Source organism: Anas platyrhynchos, chromosome 4 (genome assembly GCF_047663525.1).
Source record: "Anas platyrhynchos isolate ZD024472 breed Pekin duck chromosome 4, IASCAAS_PekinDuck_T2T, whole genome shotgun sequence".
In the NCBI taxonomy this organism is placed as follows: Eukaryota; Metazoa; Chordata; class Aves; order Anseriformes; family Anatidae; genus Anas; species Anas platyrhynchos.
In genome coordinates this window covers 36,984,829-37,006,016 of record NC_092590.1, presented here as the reverse complement: position 1 = coordinate 37,006,016, position 21,188 = coordinate 36,984,829, and the positions used below count along the sequence as shown (strand labels likewise).

At 45.5% G+C, this 21,188-nt stretch overlaps 1 protein-coding gene and 1 long non-coding RNA gene across 7 annotated transcripts in view; one reads left to right on the top strand and one right to left on the bottom strand.

Moving 5' to 3' along the window:
* NR3C2 (nuclear receptor subfamily 3 group C member 2) overlaps positions 1–11,358 on the bottom strand; it is a 202,529-nt gene extending 191,171 nt beyond the window's left edge. Inside the window, exons 1-2 of one of the 6 annotated variants that reach the window (XM_072037403.1) lie at positions 11,335–11,358; positions 4,785–6,546 (exon numbers count right to left, since the gene is read on the bottom strand). In XM_072037403.1, the coding sequence (XP_071893504.1) occupies positions 4,785–6,544 (1,760 nt within the window). In that variant the 5' untranslated portion in view covers positions 6,545–6,546; positions 11,335–11,358. Of the gene's footprint in view, positions 1–4,784; positions 6,560–7,767; positions 8,223–8,395; positions 8,669–9,696; positions 10,060–10,431; positions 10,456–11,334 lie in introns of those variants that run through there. The other 5 variants (XM_072037404.1, XM_027456675.3, XM_027456674.3 and 2 more) reach the window with 5 other exon arrangements.
* On the top strand, positions 9,869–20,838 carry LOC113843562 (uncharacterized). The gene is made up of 3 exons (XR_005265856.2): positions 9,869–9,965; positions 12,353–13,143; positions 15,863–20,838. It is a non-coding gene; the product is annotated as an uncharacterized lncRNA (long non-coding RNA).
* The last annotated feature ends 350 nt before the right edge of the window (positions 20,839–21,188 follow it).

Sequence of the window (21,188 nt, the reverse complement as noted above, 5' to 3'; positions counted from 1 at the left end):
CTTGCAACAGCCTGAAATCTGATTTTAAACCGAATCACCCATTCAAGTTGGTGAGGGTTACACATAAATGAAGGCTATGTTGTTGTTATCTTTTTTTGAGCAGCAAATGTACCACCCAGCCCAGCCTGCAGGCTCTGGACCACACACCAGAGCCAAAAAAAGTCCTGATCCATGTGAATCATTCAGGAATAGATAGGTGTAAGAAGTCTCTAAACACTGTCAACATGGATCAAAGATTGGACTGTAAACCCTAAGAAGTCAATGACAGTCTTTCAACTGATTTTAGCATATCTGAACTCTAGAATATCAATACATTATTTCACGATATCTCCTTGTCTGAATGATAACAATTAAAATCTAACAACTAATAAGTATTGTAAATTTATTATTTAGTAACAACACTGTGTGAATGTGTTAATTATCCCACACTATATCACACCAGTGAACCTTTGCTGAAACAGTAACGCCTCATGCCTCACCAGGATAGACAGGCTAGCAAACAGAAACAACTGTTTAGGAACCTGTATAACTTTGTACCTTAAATTCCTTTCAGACTACCCAGGCCCCAGTCAGTTCAATTACATGCTTAGATTTCAACTTTCAGTTCAATTCTTTGACCTGTCTACTAGCTAAGACATGTAGTTAAATGCCACCTTGGAAGAATAGGTTTGAGGATATTTTTGTTTAGCTTCTAAATCAAAATCAGGAAGATTTATTATTATTACTAAAAACAGTAATAGGAAAAAAGAAAGAAAACAAGAAAAAATACGTGCCAGATCAGCAAGTGATACAACATTCCCTACAGCCATCAGGGAAAAGGACTTAAAAAGAAAGAAAAAAAAGCAATGTGGAAGTTTGGAAAGGTATTCAGCAGAGCTGTTGCTGAATCATGAGCAAATAAAAAAGCATATGATTCCCCTTCATCTTCCACCTGTCTCAGCAAGCAATACCTTGCATCTGCAGTGGCCCCCACACCCCCATCACACATGGGAATAGGGAAAAAGTCTTCCCAGATCTCCCCAGCATGGAGATGCACCCATCTCCAGAAGTCCTTCCCTCCTTAGCAGGGACCCTACACCTGTTCCTGGCCTAGGAAGAAAGCAGATTTGGGGTAGATGCATGGAAAGGTGACATTAACAGGTAATGGCACCAAAGAGTCTGATTTCTAGCCAGATTTCAAAACCATGCAACTGCCACAAAGACTCCACAGCAAGTACATCAGCCCTTGGTTTGCACAACTGCTGCATAAAGTGAGTATGTACATGTACATACAAGAGTTAATATGGAAATTAGAGGGAAAAGGCACATTTGCAGAAAAAGCTTTAGGTAAGAACTAACACAGCAGAAAGGTCATCCTCCTCAATTTATACTGTTGTTTCAAGCAACCATGACATTTTCCTGGGCCATTTTGAAAATTACATAATTGGCATGATCATGAGTCTCAGGCTCGTACCCTGATTCAGATGAGCAATCACCTTGAAGCGAAATCTTATTTGGATTCTTAGTGCAGATTTCCATCAACGACATCACACGATCTCACGTACCTTATTTTTCAAGCCCACTTTGCTATTATTTGTTTTATAAACCACTGTTTCTTAGAAATGTCATTCATTGGGGTTGGGGCGGGGGGATCTACATACACAGACACACAGGTATGATTCACCTTCTATTAAAAATAAAACATGTTCCATCTTTCGAAGACAAAGACATGTTCTGCACACATATTAGCATAAGAAACATGTCAAAATAGGGGAATTATTATTATTATTATTTTTTTTTTTTTGCTTAACAAGCTCTCCTTCCCCAAACACTGCAAATTGCAGTGTTATAAACAAAGTTACCACTATCCACCTTAAAAATAACCATAACTGACCACATCAAATAAAAGTAACTAAAGGAGAAAAAAATTATGTTCCATTTCAGGGTGGGTATTTGGTCAATAAGGTTGCAAGACATTTTAAATGCCTAAACCATGCTCATTAGACACTATCAGCAAATATAATTGACTCAAGAAAGCACCAATTTAATAACAGGTGATATTCTAATAGGAAAAGAGAATTATTTCTAGTAACATTCTGAATAGCCATTTCGAAAAACCTTCTTCACTCCTGGTCACCCAGGCCTTTCAACCATGTAAGCTGCAAGGCAGAAGCACATCAAAAATGTACAATATTGAGGTTCAGATAATAATGCTGTCAAAGTGAGATATATTCAGTGTGGATCATCTATTGGCTTTAGAGAACCATGTAGCCTATTTTCTCCCCTTCATCTTAGTGTTTGCTTATGGCAATTTATATTGTAGGAAAAACATAGCTGGGGGGCAAGGGAGGAAATAGAAGACAAAGTGACTTTATTGTCATCCCAATACCATGTTGATATGGGACAGCTGAAATACATGCTGTGAACTATACATGTTTTATTACAACACTTTGGAAGATGAACAAACTTGAACATGATTTCCTTGGTTTTAGCTGGAATATGGCACAGGAATAAGGAGAAAGGTGAAGATGAATTTGAGGCTCATTAGAAAGAGTGAGCTTTTACAAGCCTCTGTGACTTGTCAGTACACAAATATCTGAACAGGCAACTATGCATTCAAATCTGTACTGCTAAGATGACCTCTATATTAATTTATTTTGAGACATGAAAGGGTTTCACACAGGTCCCCTGCTGCACCTGTTAGCAGAAAGCCATTGCCAAGCAGATTAACAGTAACATTTAGTAAAATAATGGGGCTGAGTTAAAGATTTGAAATGATGACACATGTCCTAATCTGGAACACAGATCAGGATGTCTGACGTGTTGCAACCTTGCAGATCACCACCACCACCTAAACAGAATTCCACGCGTGCAGTAATTGCTCTAAGCACTAAAAATTTCAGGACTATAATCATGAAAAGCAACAACTACACTCAGCTGCATATCTTACTAAGGTATCAGCTTAGAAAACAAAGGTAGGAAAGTGGAGTCACATCACACCTGATGACAGATTATACATTTACTGGTCCAGAGGCAAACCAGATGAGAAGAGCTACCATGGAGTTATGTCAGATCAGAAGGTACTCCTTCAAAAGCCTTATGAGAAACTGTCATTAAAAACATAATTATTGATGACCTTGCTCCTACCAGTACTTCCCTGTTTACTGTGCAGCGGCTGACATCCTGCAGCAGATGACAACCTTGACTCAACCAGAGCAGCACTTACTCATATGAGAGCTCTCACGGGTGGCAGGAGCTAGTTGCCCAAGTAACAGCGCTCATCCACAATGGCAATTAAACACTGGGCCTTTGTTTTCAGACAACCCATCAGTCTTCTGCTGAACTTTTCCCGCTATATAAATAATGCAATTTATGAAAATTTCATCAGGTAAAATAACTAGAAAACAATAACTTCATCTTCCTTCATCCAGAAAGTACATTTGATCCAAGCACAGATGATAACAAATATATAGCTATGTGCAAAGTTCAACACGAAGGTGGGATACAAACCTTCCAATTTAAGAAAGGTGCATTAAAGAGTATATTCTCTACAGATGATATTTGAAATTGACAAAGAAAAAGTAAAGTATGACTTGCAAATTGGTAAACAGATTGCAGAGATACTGAACGGGTCTGAGAATAACATGCAAATATTTAAAATATTTTTTCCCTCCCGTGAACTCTAGATCAATAGATTGTCTTCCCTGGCCCAAAGCACCATTATTTTAGGTGTTTTTCATTGCAATATTATTTTTTTTTTCCAGAAATACTTAGAATCAGACAAAAATAGAGAAAGCTACGCATCTTCATCACCCCAATCCAAGAATAAGGTAGAAGCTGTGTATCTTTCAAGGAGAAAAAAATAAAAAAGACCTGAGAAAGGTAAATGCAAATTCTGTTATCAGCTATTTCACCGAGCTTTAGCACAAACCTTGGGTCAGCCAGTTTGACACATGAAGAGGCTATGTAGCTACTGTAGCTTGGTCATGTTGCCAGATGCATTTAATAATTTGTAAAATTGACTGTGAAATTAAATAGCTTATGTAACTAAGTGTCCTTTATAAAATACATGAACACCTGTTTGTTGGAGAAGTATGTGCTTCCAGGAATCAGCCAAGAGATACAAAATCAAAGGACACTTGCATATTTCTTTCACCAAAAGTAAGGAGATCAGTTCATCCATTTATCCCTTTCAAATGCGTCAAGTTTTAACAGCCCTCCTCCTTCTGGAGGCATTTTTCTATATATACAAACCAAATGTTCCTACAGTTACAATACAGAAATAATACGTTGCCACAGGCTTGTAAGGTTTAGTTTTAAAACTTAACCAGTTGAAGCCTGGCGCAAACTTACAGCCATGCATCCTTGCAAAAATGGGTTCCTGACATTACCATCTTATACTCATCTCAACATTTCATCTGAGGTACAACACATTCAAGCACCAGCTAAGGAAGAATACCCTTTATGGGGCACACGAGAGCAATTTTGCTAAGCTCTCATTATGGGAAAAGCAACATTTGTAGTAGTAAGAGCTCATAAACATACTAAAGCTACACTTTCAAATCTAATAACAATAGAATATAATATGTTCTTTTTAAATATTAAAGCGATCACTTTGTTTTTATTAAAGCCATAGTAAAATATAGCAAGCAACCAGCCAATCTAACGATAGGAATCGAAATGCAAACACAGAATTACACATCAGCCTGAGAAATACCACCCCAGCCCCCATTTTAATTCACATCTTGTTTAATTAACATGAAAACGTGTTAAAAAAAAAAAAAAGCAGTAACTTGCTTGCTCACCTGGACACGTTTTCTGGAATGTACTCTAGAACTGGATAGCCATCACTTCTTCTGGATGCCAGCTCCGAATGCGATTTCCAGGTCTCCACTAGCGTGCTAACGGGAGGAAACGAGCTCAGGTGCTGAAATGTCTGCTCTCTCGCAACTGGCCGTGACAAAGATATCGTGCCCTGGGCACCGATCCTGTAGTGAAAGGACTGTCCACCTGAATTTACACCAACTATGGCAGAGGATGGTATACTGTTGTCTTGGTAATAGCTGCCATCATCAGGCTCCTGCTTAATCCCCACAGGGAGGCCTGGATTTGGAAAACTGCTACCTTCACAATTGCCATCAAATGAAGAAACAGGTGGTCCTAAAATCCCAGAAAGAGAGTAGTAGTCTTTGTCATCCATAAAAGAAAAATATGAGCCATCTGTAAATGGAAAAGGATTTACTGTTTGATTCCCTTTAAAAGAGGCACCGGAACAAGGATGTTTAGTGGACTCTTGCTTCACTGGTACTGAAAAAGGGGAATCAGAATTTATTTTGCTGTTTTCTCCAATGCACGCACTACCGAACGAACCGTCTGGCTCGGGTTTTATGAACTGAACAAGGTTCATCTGGCTGTTGTTTGAGATGGCGTTCTCCATTTCCTCCATTTTGGGAAATGGGATTTCTTGAGCACCCTTGTCTTTTGTTTCTGGACTGGGAACAGTCTCTTGGCTTCTGCTAGGTCCAGCCGGCGTGCTGGAAGCGGGGAATCCTAGAGAGTTGTTGATGGGGCTACAGATTGAAGATCCCACAGTGCTAACCGCTGGGCTGGAACGAGTGGACCTGTTGTTGGCATTGGAAGGGCTGGCAATAGAGTTTCTCGAGTTCACGTTTGCAGGGCTGGACACAGAAGACCGCATAGTGATATTGTTAGGACTTGAGACGGGAGATTTCACGCTGCAATGACTGGGAGGACTAGAAATTGGTGATTTCATGCTACTTATAGGGCTAGAAAGTGGAGACCCTACGTTGCTAACATGTGCGGGACTGTGCAACATTGACCCCCTGTTTTCAACGTTAGGCGAGCGCGACAAAGGAGTTCCCTGGCCGATGGGGCTGTGCACGGCAAAGTTCCCAAAGTTAGCAGTAGTTGAGGACACAGAATTAACGCCAGCAGGACTACACACTGAGGAAGTCATGTTCTGAGGACTACAGCCCGAAGGGCTTTTCTCTTGACACATGATCGGGCTTTTGACAATAGCGTGCATGGCACTGCCATTCATGGTGCTTCCCGAGTCCGACATCAAGGACCTCAAGGGCCTGCTGGCGCCGTGGAGGGGCGAGGAGCAGTGGCCGTTCTCCTTGTAGAGCTTCACCAGCTGCTCCACGTTCTGGTAGATCTTTCCTGGGCTGCCTTGGTTCTGCTGGTCATAGGGGTAGTCGGCGTCTCGTATCGAATCCATATACAAACCCATGGATTCGGCCACCGTCGCCGACAGTTCCTTCGACTCTGTTTCGGTTTTGATGTCGGAGGGCAGAACACCAGGCTGACTGCCGTCTTGCTGCAGGCAAGAGAGGAGCTCGGGTTTTTCTTTGTTGTTTCCTGGAGTGCTGCTGTTTGCAAAAGCGCCAGCAGCACAGCTTACATTTACAATCTCCATATAGTTACTGTCACCAGCCTGCTCTCCAGCACCTAGGGAAGAATACTCCACAGACTGAGAAACTTGACCCCACCGTCTCTCCATCTCTAAGCCTTCTGGGTAGCTGTGGTATCCTTTTGTCTCCATAACTAGCAAAGACATACACAAAAAAGTAAAATTAATAAGTGACAGGACAGTGCAATTTCCTAAGGAAATTTCCTAATTTCCTAAGGAAACAAGGCGTATCCGCTCACTCTGTCCATCCCCATCTGTCTGCTTGCCAGACCCGCTTCCCGCCCCATCAATCACTTCTCAACCATTTGTCCAGTCAAACCAGGGGAGAAGGTGTCACAGATACGACAGTCCTATGGGTTCAGAGAGAAAACAAGCCAGCAGACTGCAACGACCCCAATTCCTGCCCTCACCTTGCCCCAAAAGGCACAGCTAGGCAGCACCAGCACAACCCTGCAGCCAGTGCCAGCGGCACCACCAAGGACCTCACACTGTCATGTTGTAGGGATGGCAAAGCAGGAGAGGCTAGTGAGCTACAAGGGTTTCTCTTTATCCTCCAGCACTAGAAATGATGCTTTGAAAGAAAGCAGCAGTTCTGTGGGGCTGGGCACGGACCTGTCCTTACACAGACACGCAAGCTTGTCGCACGGCCGCCAGAGGGGATGCGGAAGGATGGGCTGAGTGGGGAGAGAAGCATCACAAAAGTTTCTTCCACAGAAGGAGGAAGGGGCTGCAGGATCAATAAACAGGTCCATAATTCCACCAACCTCCATGGCAGCCAGCAAAAGGAATACGTAAAGGGAAGTAAACCTTCTTATAAAAAAGGTCCTAAAAAAAGCTTCCCGCCCACCACGCCACTCTCCCTAGGCAGGGAGCAAGATGCATGCCCATTTTCTGAGTGGTCATGCAGTATTTTGTAAATATTCTCCATTATTCTGAAAATTGCGTATAGGTAACAGCAACTTTTTTTTTTCTTGGCAGGAATTAGTTCATCATCAGATTGTTAAAACTACAGAAGTTTAACCGCCGTTACTTGTGATACCAACATTATGCAAAGATTTTTCCCCTTTCAAAAAGTACTAATTTTCCAATTTTAACAGCAGTTCATTGCCTTAACACTACTTATAAACAGTTTTTAAGCAAAACCACGGACACATAAAAAAAAAAAAAGAACTTAAAGGGAAAGACTGGAACACTTCTTTGCCCTTACTGAGCACTACGGCCCTATACCTACGTTCCCCTCAGGGGCAAGTTTTATTAGAAGACGATCGCGTGTACCGAATCACATCCCCCTAGCCTAAAATTTTCAGCCGGGAGCGCCTGCTTTCACAGAAAGTCCCTCCCGGATGATCGCTTACCCCCGATTTAAGTGCTGAGCAAGCCTAATTCCTAGAGAAATCGACTGCAGCTGCGGGTGACCAGCATTTCTGAAGACCGGGGGGGACTCGGTTCTCGGGCTTACGGGGAGGGCGCAAGCTGCGAGCCAGCTTTAACCCCGGCAGCAGCTCGGGGCGCGGGGCAGCAGCGGGGCCAGGCCCGAGGCGACCCCGGTGCGGGCGATCCCCCCCGCAGCAGCAGCAAGCAGCAGAGCTCCGACCGGCCGCGGAGCCGAGCGGCGGGCACGCTCCGAAACTTTACCGGCCCGGGATCTGGGTCACCCCGCGGGAGCGAATTACGAGAAATAACAGAAACCTCCCGCTCCCTGCTGCTGCCGCTCGGCCAGCGCATCCCGGGGAGCGGCCGGGGGAGGCAGCCCCTGTGCGGGGCCGTGCAGGGCCGTGCTGTGCTGGGCTCCGCGCCGCTCACCGGGCTCCGCGCGGCGGCTGCCGGCACCGCTCGCCCCGGCCCCGTGCTGCGAGCAGCGGGGGGGCTCCGCGGGGCTCCCCCAGCCGCGGCGCCCCCCGAGGGCGGCCCTGTGCGCTCCCCCCCGCCGGGACGCAACACGCGGACCCCCCCTCGCAGCGCCGGGGGTCCCCGGCTGGGTACCTGTTGCGGCGGGGCGCCTCCTCCTGCCGGGAGGGAGCGAGGGCGGAGCGGGGCGGGGCGGCTCCCGCAGCCCCAGCCGCGGCGGCTCCCCCTGCCCCAGCCCCAGCCCGTGCCCGTGCCCGGGCGGCCGAGGTGAGGCGAGGCGCGTCGCGGCGCCCGGTGTGACGGCGCGGCAGGCGGGAGGGGACGGCCCCGGTGCCAAGTCCTTTAACAGCGTGTCACATGCCCAGATAAATTCAAGTTGACGGCCCGCCCGCCGCGCGCCCCCATTGGCTGCCCGCCGCGCGGCGGGGGCCAGCCCGCCTCGCCATTGGCCGCCCGGCGCCGTCAATCACCCGCCGGGCGACATGACTGATACAAAGTTGCTGCGACACAGGCGGCGCGGCGCGGCTCCTTAAAGCCGCAGGGGCCGCCGCGGCCCACCCCCCCGCCGGAGCCGGCCCCCCGGGGGCAGGTGGAGGTGTGCGGGGCGCGGCCGCCCCCGCCCGGTGCCCGCGGGGCCGGGCATCGCCTCTGCGCCGGCCCTGGATTTCCGCGTTTGTCGGGCAGCAGCGCATGAATATGCATGCGGAGCCGGTGCGGGGATGGGTTAAAAAAAAAAAAAAAAGAAAAAAAGGGAAAAAAGGGGAAAAAAAAAAAAAAAAAAAAAGCGCCGAGGTTCAAGGACTCGTCCTCTGCACGCCGCCGGGCTCGTCCCGCCGCGCTGCCCCGGCACCGGCACGGCGTCCCGCGGGCTGCCTGCCCCTTCCCGCGGAGATGCGGGAAAAAAGAGAGAAAAACCCCGAAACCTCCCCAAAACCCCAGCGAGCGCCCTGCAAACTTTGAGCCCGCGGTCCCACGTCGCTCCGCGAGCCCTCGCCCCCGGCCCCCGCAGCGCCCCGCGCCCCGCGTCCCGCCCGGAGCCGGCGGCGGGGGCCGCGCATCGCCGCGGGGCTGCGCGCACCTCGGCCCCGGCTCGCATCCCCCGGGAGCCGCGGGGAAGGGACTCCGCTCGCCCTCCGTACCCGGATCGCATCGGCGGCGACGGCGCGACCACGGCCGGGCTCGGGGCTCCCGTGCCTCGCCCATCCCCGCGCCGTGCCCCGAAATCGGGCACCGGCCGAGGACGAGGAGGAGAAGGCGGCGGGGAGCCCCCGCGGGGCTGCCTCGGCGCTTCCCCCGGCCAGCAATGGCCGTGCCCTTCCTGCGAAGTTTTCCCCGCCGGGGACGGGACCGGCCGTGACCTGGATCCGCCGGCTCGGGTGGCAGCCGGCCCCCGGCTCCCCGCTCCGCGCCCCGCGCAGGGTCCGCGCCGCACTCACCTCCTCTACGACATGGTGGCGAGGCGGGAGGAGGCACGGCCCCCGGCTACTGCCAGCGAACCATCCGGCAGCGAGCCTGCACCGGCACCGATGACAGAAAGAAAAAAAAAAAAAAAAAAAGGGGGAAAAAAAAAAAAAAGAGGGAGGGGGGAGAAAAAAAAAAAAAAGTGTGCGGAGGAAATGGTGGGAGCGGGGCTGCGGCAGGCGGCGGGGTGCCCTCGGAGCGGCTGGGCTCGGCTGGGCGGACAGCTCCCACCATGGACGCCTAGGTGGGTGGGTGTTCCCGCGGGTCACACCCTCGCCCGCCGGCGGAGGGGAGCGGGGGGTGGATCCTCCAGGAGCGGGGAACGGGGGCGGGGGGTTCAAGGGGAAAAAAAAAAAAAAAGTGGTGGTGGGGAGACGGGGGAGGGAGAGAGACACCCTCTAAGAAAAAATTTAAAAAGCCACGGGAGGGGAAAAAAAAAAAAAAAGCCAAACTTATGTCATTCCAGGTAAAACTCCCATCTGCGCCACCAAGGAAGAGGAGGGAGGAGAGTGGCGAGGGTGTAAACTTTTTCCTCCCCCCCCCCTTTCCCCGGTGCTGCCCGGCCCCTCGCAGCGCCCGGCGGCCGCGCCGCCCCCTCCCGCGCCGCCCGGCCGGCCCGGCGGCTCCCGGCGGCTCCCGGCGGCTCTCGGCGGCTCCCGGCGGCTCCCGGCGGCTCCCGGCGGAGCGGCGCCGCGGGGTTTCTCACGCACCGAGCCCGCCGCCGCCGCCGCCGCCGCGGTTCCTGGTTCGCGGAGCCGGCGGAGGAAGGGAAGGAGGGCGGGCGGCGGGGAGGCAGGGCGGGCGGCGGGGGAGGAGGAGTGTCTCCCCGCGCCCTTCCCCCGGCCGAGCGGCTCTCCCGGCCCCGGAGGCGGCGGCGGCGGCGGAGGAGCCCCCCCCCGCCCGCCGAGCTCGGTCCCCCCCCCCCCTCCCCTCCGCCGGGCTGCCGGCAAACGCGGGGACCCCCCCTTTTCCTTGTCCCCCCCCTAGCGGCGTGCCCTCGGGGTCAGCAGCGAATCCGTCCCCGATTTCGTTAAAAAATGTTAAAAATGCGCACGTAAAAAAAAAAAAAAAAAAAAAAAACACGTTTCCCCGTTAATAATAAAAAAAATAAAATAAAAAGCGCTAACATCGATACGGGTTCGTCAATTAATATTTCGCTGGTGGCTACGCTGCCTGAATGCCGATTATTTTGGAGTTGGGGGCTTTAAATGTCTCTTCGTTGAAGCATCTTTTAAAAAAAAAAAAAGTGAAGCGTCGGAGGGAGGGCAAGTTGGCCGTGTTTTAATGCCCTCGGTGAAGTGTTTAAACATGCAAAAGGACCGCTCGCGGAGAGGGATCGCTACCTGTGCCAAAGCCTCGGTAGGACCGGGGCCTTAAAAAAGGCGATTATTTTATCAGCTGTTGTTTGCATCCGTCAAAGTTTGCGGGTAACTTGATAAATGTTAAATGGGGAAGCATAAAGTGCTGCTAAGGCCAGACTTCGAGATAACGGCGCATTCAGTAGCTTAATTTCACAATTAGTTTGCTATATTATTGGAAGCAAATCATATTTCACTGTGCCTACACTAGCGCTCTATTTTTAGCCAGAATGTAGCTAAAAAGGAGGAACCTACCGAGACGTATTATAACACAGAATGCGAGCAATTCTCTTCTCTCTCCTTTTACTCCTTTCGTGTCATACAGCTGCTCTGGAACACAGATCATTTATTAATCCGGCAGAGCTGCCTCCGGTGGCGTGGAAGCTGCAGTCCCAGGGCAGAGGAAAGTTCCCTGCAACTCCGCACAAAGCAAATCCCAGGGGTGCCAAAAGCACCCGAGCACCTCGGCTGCTCTGAGAGCTGCCGTGCTGAGCACAATTACCTTATGGCAATTTATACGAGCGGGGTGTTTGCCTGATGGGTTGCGCTTCTTTTGTCTTACTCTTCCTGCTATTCATGTGTGTTTGATTTATTTATTTTTCTTTTTTTCAGGGCAAAGGTGTAAATGAAAAAGGCATCTGAAATGCTTGGAGGCAGTCTCAGCCTTAGCGTGGCACGATTATTATTATTGCTGATGAGCAGAAAGGAGAGAGAAAATAAAGTTGAGGGAATATATCCAATATACCAAATGTTTGATTTTTTTTTTTTTTTCCCATTGTGTTACACCCAGAGATGGCTGCTGGAAGGATAAAGCACCCTTCCCAGCACATGCAAGATGCTCACAGATTTTCCACAAATTCAGTAGAAACCTCATTTGTTTTCTGCTTGTGGTTCACAGGAGCACTTAGCTTTTTAGTGGTTGACACTAGATCTATTTTTAGCAGCATTTTAACAGCTGTCACTAACAACTAAGATCTCATCTTGAACGGGGAAGGGAGATTATCTGTTTTATTTAAAAAATCAAACTACATAATTGTCAGATTATAAAATGCAATTTGGATCTCTATCTGACAAGAGAAAAGGCTATCTTTTCTCATTGTGCCAATTCCATTAAAAAAAAAAAAAAAGACCTACACTGGGCTTGATAAAATAACACAGGGAATCTGCAAGGTTTGGAAATAATGCTGTTTAAGCACATACAAATCTATATGTATACATATATATAACGTGTTTCGAATTCTGCTCAGAGTGGTCCCCTTACTGCCTTCTGCAGCTGTGTCGTGATGGGAGAAATGCAGAGAGTTTCAGTCGTGGTTTTCCAAGTAGGTCAAGAGGAGCAGCGTGGACACCTCCGACGAGCAATTCTCTTCCCTCGCCTTGTATTTTAGACGAGGTTAACTCATGTCAGACACGTGGCACTGAAAGCAGCAGACAGACAAGTGTAAGCCACTCTGTAGCAGATGTCATCTCTGCTCCTAAAGATAGTGGCAAATTTGCTGTGGATAATGCATTACTAAACAAGATAAGGCTGAAGCTCGGCGAGTGTCAAATCTTACCTCCTCCCAAGCTGGGGAAAGGGAGTGAATTTGTATCAGGGGCTGCAGGAGCAGCGGTGCGGAGTAAAAGCAGCCTACTGTACTGTCTCGCTTAGAGGTCATGTGCCCTATTTTGAGAACTGAACCAAAGCGGATGAAGTTTTGAGTCGCTTCCAACTAAGGCAGCTGGGCATTTCCCACTGTGCTCCAGCTCCAGCCTCGGAAAGCAGGCGACCACATGGGCAAATATCTAAGTCCTTTAACTGGTGTTACGCACTGGAGATTTACGTTTTATGCCATTTGCCTCGCGTGCTTTTGATTACTATAGCTGACTGGAAGTTAACGTTCTGCGAAGCCTGCTGCTAACTTGGGGAAACAGTGGGCATAACAGGGCAGGGATTACTTTCACTGTTCAACAGGTGCGAGTTTTCTGAGACAGGAACCTGCAGCCTCCCCTAACCCACCAGTTAATGGCATCCCACCTTTCTGAGCAAAAGTCTTGAGAATGCTTTACAAGCCCTGGGAAAATGTAAGTAAATGTGTTTTCTGTATGGCATGCTCATGTTCTCCCAGACATCAATATTTTATCTGTTTGGACTAATCTTGAACAATTTTATTTTCTAATTATAGTTAAGCCTTTCAGCTGAGCAACAGAATATTTTCCCTTTTAACCTGGATTCTTTCTTTCCTTTCCTTTCCTTTTTTTTTTTTTCTCCTCTCTCTCTCTTTTTTTTTTTTTTTTCTTTTTAATGCTTCTTAATGGCCCATGTTATAACCGTGGTTGAACCACATCTAAGTATAGTACAATTGCATTTCTAATGCATATTGGCTTTAGCAACCACTTGCTTGTGTAAAGGGCCAAGACATGCATTTGAAAGCACAGATTTCCAATACGTTTAAAATCACAGTTTTTATTGATGATCAGCACTGATAGTTTCATCTGGTTCAAAATGAAAATGTCTCACAAGGAATTATATGTCTTGAATCATGGGTCTCGTTGACAATGGTAGGGTAAATGAAGCACAGGTAATAACATGCAGGCAGGAATTTATATTTTTTGAAGGTTTAACATTGCTGTATCTATTTACATTGTTTATATTCATCTTCTAGCTTGTTTACTACCTGCACTATTGTTTGAAACTACAACCTGTAAAAAGCAGCACACTAGAAACATTGTCACTGCCATAGAACTCAGACTTACTTTCAATATTAATGAATTCCAGCAATAAAAGGTAGTGGCAGCTAATTGTATCTTAGTATTTATCTACTACCTACTGGCATTCGTACAGTATCAAATGGTAACTCATACCGTAATCTGATTAAAATTTTGTAGTAACCATAATAGTACTGCACCTATGCCAAAAATCCAGACATTGTGTTTAACAGCAGTAAAAATAAGAGAGCACAGAACACCCTCCAGCACTTAATAAACATATCAAATGCAAATTGGAGGAAATTATTTAATCACTCAATAGGCTAGTTAATTTTGATGATTATTCACAGTTCTTGTAGAAATACTTACTGAGGAACAAGTTAGTACCAAAATTGTCATGACATCAAGGTCGTAAGTAGAATTTGAAACTTGCTGTATGGAGGAAATTACCTTCTTGATTAAATGAAGATGCAGCTTTAAATTTCTGATAGCAAAAGGAGAAGCCTTCTGCAATTTTCCAGATTCTTCCAGAATCCTGAAATTACCTGCTCTCAGATGTTATGCAGTGAAGGACAGTTTGATATTTATCTGCATTGATCATATTCACTTTGAGACTTAAAAGATGTTTACTTTCTAAATTCTTTAAAATCTTAAAATATTAAAAATCTAAAAATTTCCTGGAAAGGAGAGATTTCTGATGGGCCCTCCCTGACACGCACAGTGAAGAGAGCGATGCAATGAAGCTGTGTTCTAAGAAAGTATCCTGACTCTGAAGACGGAGGTCATACCAGGATTTGTCTGGCCTAGACTAAGTCTCTGGTAACCCAAAGTAATGCATTGCAAAATTTTCCCACTGTGCCCTCTGATACTCAGCCCACAAGCCAGGACAGGGTTTCAGTATGACAAAAATTTTGACATGTTTGATGGGTTGGTCTCTGGTAGTCCCAAACATATGCAAATAAACCAAATGATTCACTCACCCATGACAGTAGGTATCCTTTCCAACCCAGCTGCATGACTATGGTTTATTCTCTTTTGTGCAAGTTCGATGGTCACCCAGAGTGGTTTCAAAAAACGATGCTGTTGGTGTATCCATGCTTGTACAATCCTGGCTCCTGCAGCACCTGATCACCGTGCAGATGTATTTCTCCCAGGTTTCGGGGAGAAGGGGAGCATCGTTCCCCTTCCACATGCAGGGAGTGGAGTAACAAAGAATTTATCTGAGGTCACCTCAGGAGGCAATGACAAAGCCTGGTGCTTCCCAAATCCCAGCTCCCTGCTTTTCATCGCAGGACCAGATTTCCTTTTCAGCAATTGCCTTCCCAACCTTGCTGCACGAGCACTAATGATGTATGGTTAAAACACATTTGGTTGTTGTCTGGGGAAGGCAAACATACCATGGTCTGTTTGAATGCATTCATTATCAAAATGAATTTAGAAAACCTACATTGTCAGGGCTTCTTGCTGTACAGATTAGCAGCAGCCCCTGAAGATTGACATTACCTTGCCTGCTTGAGCCTGGTCAGAAGAGGCACATTCCACGAATGTGCAGGAATTTCTGGCATGAATTCTTGTACATGCACATTTACATTTTGGCTTCTGCGCATGCTGTTCTTGTGCTTGCCACTTTGAACTCTGCTTTTCGTGAGTAATTCCAACAACAAAATTCAGTCCCTCATATATACATGGAAAGCAAACAGAAAAGAGGCAGGAAAGGGGCCAAATTGAAGCAATTTAAAATGTTTTTCTTTATTTATTTATTTTGCATTACGTATGCAGCTCTGGCTAGACAGTCACAAAGCAGAAATTATGTATCCCTCTCAAGACTTCTAAAGGAAGATCAGCCAGGACTCAAAGGAAATCTTGTTTATTTAGGAGTCGAAGTTGGTCCAGGGCAGGAATGGTGGAGAGTTTAGCAAACCAGTACTGCTCTTCCAGCATGTTTCAGTTTTGTTCTCTATGCTTGACTTAAAATTTGAAGAACTGAGCCAATCTGAAATCATTTGTGTTAGACAACTGTGCATAAGACATGGCTACTTCTAAATGTAAGATTAGGTACTGATTTTTTCATGTACTTTCTTTGGTTCTCTTCCAGGCAAAGGACAGCTTTCATCATGATACTCGTCCTGCAGATGAGCTTCACTTTTCAAGTCCTGAGCATTGCTCTTTTCAGTAAGAGGAATGTGTAAAAATAATGAAAGGAAGCACGGGAATATATAAGGAACTGAGATACTGAGCTGGACTGCAGCATTTACGATACTTTTATATAATTGTAACAATAGTAATTGTAACATGATTTACATCATTAAAACAGAAAGGAGTAGGCCTTTTTTTTTTTTTTTTTTTTTTTATGGGAGTCATCAAAAATGAATAAATGAACTAGTCATTTCTATGTCAAAGCCTATACTGAAGGGTGCCTGGTTCCAAGCAGGTGCTTCCTTGTAAACCCAGTGTGGAGAGTAAATCAGTCCCCGGGACTGTCGCTCCTTGTTGATCATCAGTGGGCGTAGATGCAGTAGATGTAAAGGTCTATGACTCACTGAGCTTTCTGAGGTGAAACCAGAAAGGAGCAGATAATTGCACCATTATGAAAAGAATTATCACAGTTTGATTACAGAAGAAAATCCTCTAATGGTGCCATGCCTCTTGGGAACTTGAATAGGCAATGGGACCAAAAGTGAGGAGTTTATGTCAAGGAATTGCAAAGTGTCCCCTTTAACTGATCCATTTTAATCAAATGTGTCAGAAAGATGATTTGCAGGGCTGAAGATGCAGTGGGTCAAAACAGCCTAAGGCACTTTGCCTTGCCAATTCTGATTAAAATAAAGAAGAAGACAGATCCGAGAGATAAAGTGACAGAGGCAAGATATTTCTGAATCCACAAATTACTGGAATACTTCCTAAAAGAGATTATGTGACCTCCCATCTTCTTACATATGAAAAAGATACTGAGTTCAAAATTACCCCATCTAGTTTGATAATCTGTAAAATGAAAATTGAGAAGGAGGGCTTACAGGTAATTCAGGTATTGATTGATATGAGAACTTAAGTACTTAGAGCAGTATGGAGAAAGCATTTCCTTTTAAGGGACACTAAAAATTCATTTGGTGTTAAATAACCCAGAAAACATATATATAAAATGTAGTAAGTATGTGGGCAATTGAGAATTAAAAGCAGCTGTGGTATAAAACAATGGCCATCTATGACCTTTATAAAGTGCATGAAACTTGGCAGGATAGGTTTCATGCTGATAATGACATTATAAGGTGACTACAATTTAGACTGTAGAGGTAAAATGGAGAAGGCAATGGATGCAGTCATGGAGAACAATGGTATCACTTCGTTGACAGCAGTAAGATGCAGAGGAACACTCATCCATCCATCTCAGCTGCATCCAAGACTCGAAGCATGCAAATGAAAGCCTGTCATTTTCTCTTTCTGTTTCAGTCTTCATGGTGGTTTTAGTGAGGCCACTAGTGAGTACTGACTAAGGTAGGCAACAGTACTTGGGGGAGGCACTGCAAGTCTTGGGGAAATGGACCAATGAAATTGGGAGCTTGGAGCACTCTCTCAGGAGGGAGAAACTGAGTTTTTTTTTAAAGAAATTGGTGTGGGGGGACTCAGCATCCTGGCCAGGAGTGCGGGGAGGTGTCTCTAGTCTCCAGCTGGCCCCTCTCCCTGTGAGGCCCCTTCATCTGCAGCAGATAGAGAGTCAGTGGTGAGATTCAGTTCTAGGGAGACAGAGGGCTGAGAACAGTAGTAGTGTATAAATAGGATAGAAATGGAACTGGATAAAAACGGAAACAGAAATGTGTTTCGTTTGAAGTATCTTCTTCAATTTCCCTGTAGCTAGTTTGGGTTCTTGGCTTCAGGGGTATGGTTTAGTGGGCAGAGACTGTTAGAAGTCTTTGAATTTTGCCTTAGAAATTGTTACAGGGGGGCAATCATTCACAACTCTGATACTGAAATATATTTCAATGAAGTTGGGAAAGGGCTGGCAAAGACGGATTGATCCCCATGTGGAAAGGTGAAATGATATGGTACACATGAAGAGAGAGGAAGTTGTTTCTTGTCAGGTGTCTTCATAGCCAGGATTGAGGCCCTCCCAAATTATGTCCCAGTGACATTGGTAAGAAATAAGATATTAAACTGTTGTTGTGGGCCGTTCGGGAGAGCTGTTCAGAGAAACCTTTGTTTGAAGTGACAGATAAAACAGTCCATCAAAACCAGAGAAACATATTTCCTCCATCCTCCTTTTTCTCTGCTTCCCCAGCTCCCTGCACCTCTGTGAAATCTAAAAGGAAGAGGGAGGCTGCAGATACACGTTACAAATCTTATCCAAAGATCATCAGTAAATGACAGTGTATGCCTTCAAGTGTGTTCAGTGGTTATTCCTTGTTTGATGCAGCAGTGGCCACATAATTATGTTGCTTCAGGGTTTGCTAGAATGTAATATTAAATCTGATTCCAGTTATTGCTGTGTATCCCTGCTATTTTTACTTGTTGGACGTAAAGTTAATAATACTTTCACATTATCCTTGGTTCAGGTGAATGGATATCTTCTCTTCAGAGACAACAGGTTTTCCATGAGAGAAAAAACAGGAGATTTGTCCCATAGCTAATGCCTGTATATCGAAATGGGCACTGTTCAAAGTGTTGCACATCACAGGAAAATGCTTAATACCATAAAGACATTGATAAATCAGTCAAAGACACAGTGGAAGTTACAGTACAGCAACAGTGCAGGGTCACAGAACGCCTCAGTTTGTGCACAGATCCCATTGGGGTGCCTCATGCTGTCAGGACTGTAGACACATCTGGAAACAAGAAGCTTCATTTTATTAGGATGGTAATGAAATGAAGGAACACAATGCAAGTGTGAAACTGAGCAGGCTGACAGGCTTTTGGTTGGACTTGAAGTTTTAACAAAGCATTAGGTAAATCCCACAGCTCTGATGGTTTTGGGGTGCATTATGAGGACAGGCAGTGACCCATAAAAACGTGTGGCCCAGAGAACTGGAAGATACCTCTCCTCTGACTTTTCCTCTCAACATCAGCGTTAGTCAGATGACACCATAATTTCTGTGAGTGATGGGTAGCAGTAGGGATAGTGGCATTGTTGGTACCCAGCTGTGATTTGGGATGATGTACTTCGGGGTCTCTCATTGTTTACCTGCAGAGACCAACAAGTGATTTTGTGATCAGTGACATGACAGCTAAGCCCTGTCATCTAGAGAAATGCAGCCAAAAGCTACGGTCTCAGGAGGAGGGCTACCGTGGGCTTAGCCTCTCACTAAACACCAAGTGGTAAGGCAGTGTCTCTGGCACAGTGTGCATGAGCTTCACTCATCCTTCAGGTTGCCAACAGCTCTGGGCCTTTTGTTGCAGACAGGCAGGGTTTCCTGCCTGGTGCAGGGGATTTCTGCTGAGGAAACTCTTAGGCAGATGATGTGCATGCATCTTCTTTGGGAATGTCCCCTGATGTGAGCTTCTCAAGTCTGAACAGTCACAAAGCTTACCCTGTCCCAGTGCTTGGCAGCCTTTCGTTGTGGTTTTCTGTTTTGTCTTTAACAACACGGTCAACCGAAGCTGCATGGCCCTTGCAAGCCATGTGTAAATATATATTCTTTGTGCACAGCTGTGTTATAGCCACTGTAAAAGCAAGTAAAACAAGTTGGAGTACATACATTACAGATATGCGTATTAACTTATTTTACAGGTATGTTAACTCAGGAGGTACCATACTTTTGGTCCCTTACCTGGGATAGGTTAGATAGAGTTAGATAGATAGGTGAGATAGGTTAGCTGCCTCTGCACTGCTCGTTATCGTGCAATGCACACATGCAAAGTTTGTTATCTTCCTTGTAAAGATAGTCTGTAAAGACCAAGAAGAAAAGAAAAATTGGGCAGACTTCTGTCTGTTGCAGTGCAGGGGAGGAAACATTTTTAAGCCAGCTGGTAATATAGATGGAAGAGCTGACCTGAGGCTGGGTAATGCATGCTGTTTCTAAAATCAAGACAAAGTTCCCCAAAAGAAGCCAAACAAGCACGTAGAAATCATCTGGGTTTTCCCACAGACTTGAAACTGATGTAGGTGAATAGGGGAAATAAGTTGGCCGAGGAGATAAATAATGACTTGGTAAGAGCTTCAGATTGCAAGAAAGAGGAATCTTACAAAATTCAAAACCCAAGATCCTGAAGATATATATTGACTTAAATACGCTAATTTTTTAGGGTTGTGCGGCTGATCAGCAAGCACACAACCACACATACATAGCCAAGCAGATGATAAACATCTAAACATGGCAAGATGCTTACTTTACTCTCTCTCTCTCTGTGTACAAATTCTTGATAAGTTTATGTAGTACTGTGAACCCACAGAGATGAATGTGGGGACAGAACAGACAGAGATTAACAAAAAAAATTACTTTGGGTCCAGTATTACAGCAGGTGTGGTAGTACTTTGGAATGTCTTAGGATAGATTAACAATAAAAAATATTATTTTGATTGTTAATAAATTTTACTGTTCTGCCACTGACTTTAGCTTTTATTTTGTTACACATCATTCCATGTTTGATAAAGGCTTAATAAATCTGTATGTATACAATACTAAATGCTACGTTTTTAATAGTTTGAGCGATACATTTACTCAATGTACCCTCTTAAAAAAAGTATTTGTTTATTTGAGAGACAGCTTTAATAGCATGTGGCAGATTATTTTAATGAAACAAAGTGAGATAGATATCTTGAGAGCAAGATTAAATATCTTTAAGATGGTGCTTGTATCCTAACCCTTTGTGTATGATTTTAAATTTTGAAGAGGTGAGATAAATAAATGAGAATCACTGACTATGATTCCCTGGTTCACTTGGGTTCGGGAGGGGAAAGACTGCTTGAAATATGTATGGTGAAGCTGGATTCTTCATAAGATAAGGTAGAAGAGATTAGTCAGTGAGCCCAAGAAAACAGTCTTTATGAAGGAGACAACCAAGAGGCTGCAGGTGATGTAAACAGATTATATTTCTTGGAGATTAAAGTGAGCTTTTTGACATTTGAGAGACCCTAATAAAAACTGGACTGTGCTTACTGTTGTCTGTCGATGATATTGGTTGCTCAGCTGTTTACTTGTAAAAGGAATTCTTAGTGGTCAAATGATGCGGTTTTAGGAAAGGGACTGACCTCTGCAGGAGGGGGGTGAGTACACTTATAAATCATACCAAATGTGATTGAAACTCTCCCACAGGCAAGACAGAAAATCAAATTAAAGCAAATATTGTATTAAAGGAGTTTCAGTGGATGCCTTGGAGAGCTCTGATTTTCATGTAAATGCTCATTTAGACTGAGGTTTACTGCCTCCTCACAATAATGGAAAAGAAAAGAAAAGCATATTTAATTGGAAAGGGAGGGAATGCCAAGGAAA